At 36.9% G+C, this 12,214-nt stretch overlaps 2 protein-coding genes across 3 annotated transcripts in view; one reads left to right on the top strand and one right to left on the bottom strand.

Annotated features, from left to right (window-relative positions):
• Positions 1 to 917: 917 nt before the first annotated feature.
• drd6b (dopamine receptor D6b) lies at positions 918 to 2,409 on the bottom strand. Its single transcript, XM_073828744.1, has one exon. It carries the CDS (start codon positions 2,407 to 2,409, stop codon positions 1,102 to 1,104), a length of 1,308 nt encoding a protein of 435 aa, XP_073684845.1. The 3' UTR covers positions 918 to 1,101.
• Positions 2,410 to 6,872: 4,463 nt separating this feature from the next.
• tbc1d12b (TBC1 domain family, member 12b) overlaps positions 6,873 to 12,214 on the top strand; it is a 27,480-nt gene continuing 22,138 nt past the window's right edge. For both annotated transcript variants that reach the window (XM_073828455.1, XM_073828454.1), the window contains exons 1-3: positions 6,873 to 7,245; positions 9,331 to 10,186; positions 12,096 to 12,207. In XM_073828455.1, the coding sequence (XP_073684556.1) occupies positions 7,242 to 7,245; positions 9,331 to 10,186; positions 12,096 to 12,207 (972 nt within the window). In that variant the 5' untranslated portion in view covers positions 6,873 to 7,241. The remainder of the gene's footprint in view (positions 7,246 to 9,330; positions 10,187 to 12,095; positions 12,208 to 12,214) is intronic.

Here is a 12,214-nt window from a genome sequence, read left to right as displayed (position 1 = left end):
TTCAATGGGACCCAATGGGTTGAAGGTCCAAATTACAGTTTCAATGCATCTTTAAAGAGCTCTACATAATCCCAGCCGAGGAATAAGGGTCTTATGTAGCAAAATGATCATCCTTTTTCTACAAAAAAAGAAGTAAGATGTATATACTACATTTTTAACCAAAAATGCTAATTTTACACTAGCACAACTGCATGCAATACGTAATCACGTTGGAAAGGTCACACATGACGTAGGTGGAAGTATCGACCCAGTGTTTACAAAGTGAACATGCAAATAAAGTCAAACGCCCTTTACAAATGTTGAACGATTTTAAAAGTGAAGGAGAAAATGAGATTTTTTGCCCTACCCTACCTTTTTAAAACGAAATAAACAGATGAAGAAATAACCATGCGTGACCTTTCCAACGTGATTGTGTAATGCATTAAATTGTAGATGCACATTGCAGAGCTAGTGCAAGACCAGCATTTGTGGTGAAAAGTATATCAGTGTTTTATTTATTTATTTATTTTTTTATCGTTTCGCTAGAAAAGAACTTTGTTCCTTGGCTGGGATCATATAGAGCCCTTTAAAGCTGCATTGAAACTGCAATTTGGACCTTCAACCCATTGATTCCCATTAAAGTCCACTATATGAAGAAAAATCCTGGAATGTTTTCCTCAAAAACCTTAATTTCTTTTTCGGCTGAAGAAAAAAAAAAGACATCTTGGATAACATGGGGGTGAGTAAATCATATCAAAATTTTTATTCTGGAAGTGAACTAATCCTTTAATGTGATTTGCCTCAGTCAGTCAAACATAAATAAAACAAAGTACTGAATTTCTGAAGCTATTTTAATACATGCATTAAAATATGAATATTAAAAAAAATCAATAGATGCAAATAGTTAATAAAATAAATTACCTGTTTTATTGATGACAAATATATTTATTAGTTAATTGTTCAAACTAATGCAAATGGATAGAAATTTTGTATTCAATTGAAAAACATAAATCTTATATTTAGCCCTAAATATGTTGAATGGTATACGAAAATAAAATGAGGTCACGTTCTATGCATATTAACTCCGATGCTATAAATAGGTTCGTATGAAATGAAATGAGGTCAGCAGTCCTCAATTTGACCTGGAATCCCACAGCAGTCGCTCAGTGTTGTGGAGGTGAAGGGCATCATGTCCAGGGAGATCTCCATCTCTCCCTCCTGCTGCTCTAGGGCGGGCAGCATCACGTTCCGCTGGATACGAGACGAATCGGACACGACCGAGACTTTGTCAAAAGGTAAGTCCACGTGCTCTTCATGACCGGGCACCAGAACCAGGCACTGGGGGTTGGAAACGCCCTGCGTGTCCTTGTGGAGCAGAGTGGTGTCGTGATGGTAGGACACCAGCTCGTTGGTGAAGTTCACCGTCTCCACTGCGGAAGACGCGCAAAGTCGGTTGCAACCCAGTATAGTGGTGAAGGCTTTGCGGAAATCCGCGTTAAACGCGTAGATGACCGGGTTGAGCGATGAATTGGCCCATCCGAACCACACAAAGATGTTGAAAGTGGTGCTGCTCACGCACAAAGAGTCTCCAAGAGTGTCGAGTTCACAAAACGGCACGATGCAGTTGAGAACGAAAAAGGGCAGCCAGCAAAACACAAACACCCCCATGATGATAGAAAGCGTTTTTAACACCTTGGTTTCTTTTTTGAACGTGGATTTCAGGGATTGTTCGCTCACACAGTCGTGCATGTGTCCGGCCGCCCTTTCCAAAGTGGAGATCCTTCGGATCTGCGTTTGCGCGATCCGGTAGATCCGCGTATACGTTCCTATCATGATTATAACAGGGATGTAAAAGCTTATAAGTGAAGATGCAATAGCATAAGTCCTGTTTAAAGTCGCAGTGCAGTCCTCCGGTCTGATAGTGAGGTTGAAGGGCACGTTATGATGATCCTCAGCCCTGTGCCAGTTCATTCTAACCGGGATGAAAGAGATCAGCACGGAAAGTGTCCACGCCATACCAATCATTATAAACGCCATCCTTTGGGTCATTTTACGCTCGTAACGGAAGGGGCTTGAGATAGCCCAGTATCTGTCCAAACTGATGATGCACAGGTTGAGAATTGACGCCGTTGAGCACATGATATCAAAAGCTATCCAAGTGTCACAAAACCCCCCAAAGAGCCAGCACCCGGCCACCTCAGAGACTGCCTTCCACGGCATAACCAGAACAGCCACGAAGAGGTCCGAAACTGCGAGGGATATGACAAAGAAATTAGTGACTTTGGATCGGAGGTGTCTGAATTTGATGACGGCGGCGCATACGAGCGTGTTCCCCAGCAGAGTGGAGAGGATGAGCGCGCAGAGAGCGCAGCCTGTCAGTGCGCGGACACCCACACCGGAGCTGTCCCTTTCAGCACCATCCCTCTCCATGGGGCTTCCTCTGGACCCAGATCATATAGATCATATTCAAGTGGCTTCTCACGTCAGCAGTTTCTCCGTTTTCCACTGAAGTTCTTTTTTCAGGGTTCTCGATGTCTCCTTTTTACAAAGTGCCATCGTACTCCTGCTGAATAGCAGCGCGTAAGAGGGAATAATGGGGCAGCACTCTCTCTGCTGAAAACATTGAGTTTGCAGTGCAACAGAGAGAGAGAGAGAGATCGGTTCACTATGGTACGACATAACTGAGTGTGAGTGCGCTCACTGAGGTAAACACAACAAAAAGTAATAGAAAACATCTCCGGCTCAATATAGCATAATGTTTTAAACAGTTAAATGTGACCCTGCTGGACCACAAAACCAGTCTTAAGTAGCACGGGTATATTTGTAGCAATAGCCAAAAATACATTTTATGAGTCAAAATGATCGATTTTTCATGTATGCCAAAAATCATTAGAATGTTAAGTAAAGATCATGTTCCATGAATTTCCTGCTGTAAATATGCTGTGCAAAAAGCTTCATTTGGACAACGTTTGTTTCTGAATGCTGATGGTTTGGCACACTCAGATTTCAGATTTTCCAAATATTCCAAATACCCCGAGATTCCAAATATTGTCCTATATTCCAACAAAACATAATGAAATACTTATTTATTCAGCTTTCAGATGATGTAAAAATCTCAAATTAAAAAAAAAAAATAACCCTTATGTCTGGTTTTGTGGTCCAGGGTCACAAATGGTAAACGTTTTAAACTCAATTTGCATAATTAAAAAATATAAATAATTAGAAATACCATATTTGTTAGCCAAAACAACTATTTGACATTTATTGTGTTTTAAATGTCCCATATTGTCAAAATCGAAATTTCCCGGCTTTTTTGATGATAACTGAGGTCTAGGGGCTATGTAACTACCATATGAGTTTCAAAGCAGTCAATCCACAGTAAACTGCACACAGCCTGCTTAAAGTAGCTGTTCATTTTCACGAGCCGCTGTGACTTCCGCAAAGATGTGACGTCCGATCTACTCAGTCACCGCCTTCAGTCACCACCCCGAGCACCAATCACGTCCCACCCTCCTTTTGTCAAACCCAGACAATATCGTGTCCATAACATTGCTAAGCAACAACAACACGAAAACAAGTCGAGAAAACCCTGTTCATTCGATAGATGTCGAAACTACATCATTGCACAGGCTTCAGAACAACGTGAATATAAGAGACCAGTGGCACGTCAACTTCAGCCTCTTTCACACAGCAATTCCGGTAAATACACGGATAATGTTTCCCATGATTTGTTCCGGAGTTGTTTGATTTGGTTCATTCACAGTTGTTTTCCGTAATCTGTGCGTGCTTTACACACAACCCATAAAGACATGTGACGTTTGGATGTGAGATGTAATGCGACGCGTACGTTTCACTAAACTGAAACTAACTTGAACAAACTGTGCTTCAGCGCTGATAGTGAGGAGCTGGTTCTGCCCGATCGCTGCTTCATTCAACTTTGCATGTATTTTTTCATTGTGAAGAGTCGCATGATAACGTGCATCATCACTACAACACTGCCTTTATGGTTCTGACTTTTGTTCACACAGCGCTCGTTCCGTAATTTTCCAGAATCAGCGCGCATTGTGAAAGCAACCGTTATGTAGTTTACTGCATTCGGTGTTTGAAAAAGAAAAAACATTAATGATCATTCTGAAATATCCTGTTGAGTATCAGCAGGCTAGGCTCTCTCTATGGCTCTGGGCTCGGCTAAAGCATACATGACCGTAGTTACCTGTGGTTGGCCTGGCTGTGCGTCACTCAGAAAACAACAGGCCAATCAGAAGAGAGGCTCATGAATATTAATTAGATGGGCCAAAATCGACCTGTTTTTGACAGAGCTGTAAAAATATATTGAGATGGATTTTGGCACTTATACCGCAAATATATATTCTTAAGGACATCAACAACTAAAATAAACCTCCAGAAATGTGTACAATATGGGACCTTTAACATTTACAGATTTGCTGTTTCTTGAATAATTCTGTTTTTCACAATCACCCTTTTCTTCAAGTAAGAGTGGGCGTGGCCATTTGTAAGCTTCATGGGTGTGGCTTCGGGTCTCATACACGTCCATCTATTTTTAGCTCTACAAAACCGCTTGTTTTGCTGTTTAATATTGCAAATTGGTGTATTACCATATTATTTTAATGTATTGTCTTAATTATGAGCACACTGGTTTGTAATGCAAACAGTTTTACCATTTACCGCACGCTGTTATTCTTCTCTTATTTGCGCTTAATGAACCAGAAGTCTCAACCATTGGCCTACATCCGTGTTGAGGAAAATGTTTTTTCAAATTTTTCTGGAGTAAAAAGTGGGAAGAATATCTAAGGTCTAAGCTAAATAATTTTTTGTGAATGAAAAATGACTAGTTTCAGCCTACTGTTAATATTTTAAAGCACAATTTAATGTGAAATTAACATATAATTATGTACACTACCAGTCAAAAGTTTTGGAAAAGTAAGATGCTTAATGATTTTTAAAGAAGTCTCTTCTGCTCACCAAGCCTGCATTTATTTGATTCAATGGAAAGCAAAAACAGTAAAATGTAAAAATATTTGTACTATTTTGTACTTTGAACTGTTTTCTATTTGAATATATTTTACATTTTAATTTATTCCTGTGATTTCAAAGATGATTTTTTTTAGAATTATTACTCCAGTCACTTGGTCCTTCAGAAATCATTCTAATAATCTTATTTGCTGCTCAGAAAACATTTATTATTATTATGTTGAAAAGTACTGAGTAGAAAATTTTCAGGTTTCTTTGACAAATAAAAAGTTCAGAAGAACAGCATTTATCTGAAATAGAAGTCTTTTGTAACATTATAAATGTATTCATCATCACTTTTGATCAATTTAAAGCATCATTGCTAAAGAAAGTTCTTTCCCTATATATATATATATATATATATATATATACATACATGACTGCAAGCTTTCGCACGGAATAGTGTATAATGTTACAAAAGCTTTTTATTTCAGATAAATGCTGATATTTTTGATAATTACTATTGATAATAATAATAAGAAGAAATGTTTCTTGAACAGCAAAGTAGAATGATTTTTGAAAGATCATGTGACACTGAAGACTGGAGTAATGATTCTGAAAATTCAGCTTTTTTATTGCAGGAATAAATTACATTTTAAAATATATTCAAAAAGAAAACAGGTATTTTAAATAGAAAAAATATTTCAAATTGTTACTGTGTTTGCTGTGCTTTAGATCAATGCAGGCTTGGTGAGCAGAAGAGAATTCTTTAGAAAACAAAAAAAATCTCAAAAACTTTTGACTGGTAGTGTAGTTGTGCAAGGATTTTATCTGTGCGTGTCTACTGTGTCTGTACAGTGCATTTTGTGACCCTGGACCACAAAACCAGTCTTAAGTAGCATGGGTATATTTGTAGCAATAGCCAAAAATACATTTTAAATCACAGTTTTTTAAATGCCAAAAATCATTAGGATATTAAGTTAAGATCGTGTTCCATGAAGATATTTAGTAAGTTTCCTACCGTAAATATATGTAAGGGATAATGTACAGGCAGCCGGTAGTTATCGCAGAAATAAGCCCCGACAGTGTGATCAGGACCCGACGCGAAGCGGACATACATTATCCCGCTTATTACACGGCTACTTGCCACATAAGGAAAAAAATGGACATGAATATGAATTTGAAACCTTTTATTGGCATATTTGTTTTAAATTAACATTTTTATCCTTCCGCGAAACGATATAGTACCACGTGACTAACATTCAAACTATGTACGTTAGTAAGACAATTTAAATAGATTAATGTCGAAATTTTCCATTGTTAAATGTGGTTGTCCAGTGTTTGTCACAAGATGGCGCCAAACGGTAATCTTTGTTGGCGCGGAGGGATTTTAAACATACAAGTAGTACCGGCTATGCGTTATTACTTTGGAGCGGTGATTATTTGAAAAGAACGAACCTGCAAATGTCTCAACTGACCAATCAGAATCAAGCATTCCAAAGAGCCGTGTAATAAATAAATAAATAAATATATATATATATATATATATATATATATATATATATATATATATATATATAAAATATGCATTGCTACGAACTTCATTTGGACAACTTTAAAGGTGATTTTCTCAATATTTTGATTTATTGCACCCTCAGATTTCAGATTTTCAAATAGTTGTCACATCCGAACAAAACATACATCAATGGTAAACTTATTTATTCATACATTTAGGTGATGAATACATCTCAATTTTAACAAATTGACCCTTATGACTGGTTTTGTGGTCCAGGGCCACATATTTACTCTTATTTCCTGCATCATGTTAATGCGTGTTGTTGATTCTGTCCAACAGGGGGCGTGTCCACTCTCCTGTTAGTAACGCAGCGTATGACGTCACTGGAATTTCAAGATGGCTTCGGATCACGGTCAGGATACGGTCATCTACCGGTCTGAGACAGGAAAGCTTTGATGTTATAAGGGCTATGCCTGTTACCTCACGCGTTTTGCGTACTAACAATATTTATCCTGTTAATATGTTGGAGGACAGTCCGAATAGGTGTCATGGTGAAAGAAGAGCGGAGTACAACACTGAACTACAGCAGCAGCGCTTCGGCTGTCAATCCACAAGAGGATTTTGAATGAGATGGAAAAGACCGAGGATGAAGCTGTACAGACATATTTCCTTTAAATGAGAGCAAACTGAGATAGAAACATTCCTCACTGGATAATTTAAAGGAAGACTACACCAGAGGTCATTTGTGCTGCTATCAGGAATTGGGCTGCGGCCGATGGGTATGTACAGACACTTGCTGTTATATTATTCATTTTGATAGTAATGCAGTATTGACCGTGTCTTAAACCTTAATGAGCTATCCACATAGATAGCATTTATAGGCTTCTTACATTCGGAATGTTGTGAATTGGATTTTTATCCAGACGCGTCTGTCATGCCACAAAATGCTGAATCAAACGTTTTAGATTATGATGCTCATCTAAACCTATTCGAATGTTCGAATCAAATGTTCTAAACGCAGTCATGATGGCCAAAATACTGGGTTTTCCAAACGATAAAAAAACTTAAAAGCTGAAATAAATTCTAATATGTAATGTTCCGTCATGCACTGAATTACTAAATTTAAGCATTCTAAAGAATATTAAAATGTTTAATAAAGCTGAATGAATTATTCGAACATAAAATTCCAAAAATGCTGTTGGCGTTCCAAAAATTTGAATTGTTACAGATGGAACTGATACAACAAAATGTTGAATCATATGTGTTGAATGTTCCAAACTTGATTCTGATGCTTAGCTAGGCTGCTCAATCCATTGTTCGATTCAATTGTTAAAAACGCAATAATGATGCCAAAAAATACTACCGTAAATGAAATATTTCAAACAGTTTAAGAATCGAAGCTCCGTGAGTATGTTGTTAAAAAAGCTAAATAAAATTCGTTTCAGTGACTAAAATGGAATTCTGACTGAAATAAATGTTTTAAACTTGATTCTGATGCGCAGCTAAATCTAATTTTTGAATCAAACATATCAAACGTGATTTTGTTCTGGAATATTCAATATTCCAAACGAATGTTGTTAAAAGACTGAATAGAGTGTTTTCACGAAGCATCATCAATCGGCCATATTGGCGGCACTGAATATAAACAATGCCACTGAACCAAACGAAACTTGCATACTTTGCTAATTTTTGCTGCTGAAAATGGTCAGTTATTGTCATATTTGGGTAACTGACCAAATTGTGACTTAAGTGCAAACCCTGTTTTAGACGTTCCATATGGAAATCAACAAATAATTTAACAAATTACTTAAGGTGCTGAATCAAATTTTCAAGTCAAATGTTATAAATGCAATTATGAAATACTAAATAGAATATTTCAAACATTCTGATGTTCAAAAACTGAAAATTCAAGCCCAATAATGCTTAATAATACTAAATCAAATACTTGAATGGGACATTCTGGAATGCCTTAAAATACTGACTCAAACTTTAAATGTGACTGTAATGTTCAACAAAGCTGAATTGGATTTTAAATGCCTAAAATACTGAATCAAAAATGGCAAACAATGGCAAAAACACTGAATCGAATGCTTCAAAACATGTCTTCTAGGTAGACTAAGCATGTAATGATATTAAAACTCACAATACGATAATATCTTGACAACTGAAGACTTACATTTTATTTTAATTTTCTACATTGTAAAGTTAAAATCTTCTATCTAATCCACTTTGAGAGTTCAACATTAAGAGCTCCAACCCATATTCTTAACTAAAAAAACTTAAGTCAGAAAAAAAGTGAGTGAATTGACTTGACCTGAGCTTTAAAGGGGACTCAGCCCTTTTTTATTTGTGGTATACTTTCTCAGTCTAAATTACATTCACACTGGCGTTTCAGGAAGCCAACCAAATAAGAATATAATAATAAGAAGAACAAGAACGCACCCTAAACTCACATCACATGAAATAAACGAGTAAAAAAAAACTGCATTGACTGTGAACTGAGTTGTTCTGAGGTGCAGAAAACACCAGATCACGAGCTGATCGCCTGAACGAAATGCTTCACTTTGAAATGCACAGCGACAACAGACTTGATGAAGGGATTAAAAGCGATATTGTGCTTATGGCTTTAGTTTGTTTGACAGATACTCTGTCAAAGCATAATGGCCCAAAACACAACTTTAAAGACCTTTTATGTTAAAATTAGAAGTTTAGATATATTTTAAAAACTACACTTTTGCCCGGAAGACCTATCGCTTCATATCATCATATGACCACAATGATATTGATAATATCAAGATATTGATAATACTGTTACATCCCCAGTATTTCACTATCACTGTTGATTCAAATTTGGTTTGTTGTAGGTTATTCACCCAACAGGTTCCAGAAGAGCTGTGTCATCTCCGAGCATTGTGGGCATTCTGTAGATTCACCTGTGAAGCTGATGGTTGAGTCATCTTCCTCTGGAGGCAGGGGTGCTGAGGAAGGCAGACCACCTCGGCGCATTGCAGATGTTACAGACAGGCAGGAGAACATAATGCAAGGCATGTTCTCCCATACTGGAACAACACAGGGAGAGAAAGGCCAATTGCAGAGCAGCCAGGACCACGAGGTGCCAGAGTCATGTGATAAAGTACAGCAACAGACCAGTAACCAGCCATGTGGCACTAAGCTCCCAAATGGACATGCAGGGCACTGTGCACGTGAAGTGACTGAACGAGATGATCCTCAGTCATCTCATCCTGCAGGAAGCTACTTGAATTCAGAGGATGGTCATGTGATTGCAAACGGAGAGCTGTCGGCAGACTCCAGAGGTGGCGCTTTTGCAGCTGAAGACAGAACTACCAGTTTGGAAGACTGTTCAAATGCTCAAAGTTTAGTGTTTAACGACACCACAAGTTGTCCTGAGGGCGTCCTGTCATCGGAAAGGAATGCTTCAGCAAGTCCATCAACTCTGAAACACTCTCTCAGGACATTTTCATCTAGCACTTTCCTCAACTCTGACTCTGCTCATCTCAGTACGGATGATGACGAGATCTTTTCCGCATCTGATAGACCTGATGACTTGAGCTTCACGGACGTGAGTCTGAAACCCAGGAACACTTATGAGATCAGTCGGCGTCAGAGCGCTCCAGACAACATCCCTGGTGGGTTAAGTGTTGCTGTCGCAGATCTGACGCTCAGCCAGAGGAAACAGGGCATCTCTGACATCTTCAGCAGGTATTGTAATGCTATACAATTTTGATTTATATAGAATGGTGCTTTGGTTACATATAGGTGCCACAATTCACAGGGACATATTGTATTGAGCATATTAGAAATATAGTCAGATGATATAGAGATTATTGACAAATAAGAGAGATCATGATAAAGGGGGAAAAAAACATCTTAAACACATGCAGGCTCATATATTTAGGGCCCTGTGATTTGCACAATGCGGAAAATGTGGATGGAATCGAGGAATCCAGTCATAAAATTGGAATTTACTGTAAAGTGGAATATCACTGAATTTGCCAAGTTTGGAATGAATAAATCAAAAGTTGTTTTCAGCTTCTGCCGCCTCAATAGATGACTACGTGAAAACATAAACAGAATCAATTCATGAGCATTTTACCATTTTTTTGAGAAAAAACAATTGTAATAAAGGACTTCATAGCAAGCCATCAAAATAAAAGTTCACTTTAACTTGAAGAAACTGTGAGAGAAATATATTAATTAATGTAAATATATGACTACTACTACTAATTAAATTATTATTATTATTAAAACATTTTAAGGAATATTTACCAGAGAAATTACGTACTACAATTTATTTACCAGAAAAAATTAAATACATAACACAGTATTTCCAAAAAGAAAAAAACACTAAATTAATTTTTTTATACATTTTATTTATGAAAACAAATAATTAGAGAGGCTTTTTGTTATTACAATTTAACGAAACCATTTAAAAAAAATATGTACCAGTACTTCATAGGGCCTTAAAAATTAATTACATTTTTTATTTTTTAATTACTGTTAAATTGTATACGTTTCATTATTTCAAATAAATGGGCATGCTGTTTGACAAAGAAAAATTCAAATGGGAAAAATTTTTAATTAATTTCATAGGGCCCTTATATATATATATATATATATATATATATATATATATATATATATATATATATATATCACACACACACACACACACACACACACACACACACACACACATACTGTATAAGCAGTGAACTTTTTTAAGTTAAAAGTTTTACATTTCTTTTAAAGGTTATTTTACCCCCCAAAATTAACATTTTGTAATTCTAATTTAAACTCTATTGTTTTCTTTGTTCTGTAAAATGCAAATGAAGATTTTAATAAGCTTTTTTATTCTATGCGACAAAAATGGATGGTGATTTATATTTCCAAGCTTCAAAAGGACAAAAAGCACCATAAAAGTAGTATTTTTTCATCTGATAATACAACATCCACTTTTACTGCATTGAAAAGTGCAGCTAACACATTGTTCAAAACATTTACTTTTGTTTTTCATCGAACAAAGACAGTAATATGACATGGGGTAAGTAAATGATCATAATACAATAAAAATTTTAACTGGTCTGTCCCTTTCAATAGCTGATGCATTATGGTTAAACAAAAAAACTTTCTAAAAGACACTTTTCTTCAAGAAATGAATCCCTTTGTTCAACACACATAGCACATAGCTCTTCAAAAATGAACAGGTTTTGACTAAGATTTTGTCTCTTTCCAGTTACTGCGCTTGACTGAAAGCTAAAACTATGAATTTCCTCATATTTTACGATGCTTGTTACAGCTCAGTCTCAGATCAGATCTCAGTCTCAACAGCTGTGTTTCTGGCAGCGCCTGCAAAAGAGGAACACTTCTTCAAATTTCATGCTTCACGGTTTTCATAATTCTTTATGAATCAGCGTATGCTTTATCTCAGTTCACAGGCTGAAGTGGCGTTCTTCTCAAGCCAGTGACTTACACTATCAGGGTTATCTTCACGCTGTTAAGCCAGAATCAGCATACAGAACTGGCTTGTGCACTTGCAGATATTTTTGTGCATTTTCCAGTACAATGTTTTCAGGTTTTGACGGATGCTCTGTGATGATGTCTTTGGCAGGAATCTATTCACCAAAAAGCAGAGGGAGGCCCAGAGTGCACCAGGATGGAAACTCTTTGGAAAGGTCGCGCTGAGAGAGAGTCCTCCCAAAGACTCCAAAACCATTCAGCAGGTCTGTT

The sequence above is a fragment of the Garra rufa genome, chromosome 22, assembly GCF_049309525.1.
Source record: "Garra rufa chromosome 22, GarRuf1.0, whole genome shotgun sequence".
Taxonomy (NCBI): domain Eukaryota; kingdom Metazoa; phylum Chordata; class Actinopteri; order Cypriniformes; family Cyprinidae; genus Garra; species Garra rufa.
The sequence above is the reverse complement of the archived record's forward strand: the minus strand, read 5'-3'. Positions and strand labels throughout refer to the sequence as shown.

Bases quoted from the DNA above. Each gene is read 5' to 3' on its own strand.
- drd6b (XM_073828744.1), bottom strand. From the start codon at position 2,409: ATGGAGAGGGATGGTGCTGAAAGGGACAGCTCCGGTGTGGGTGTCCGC.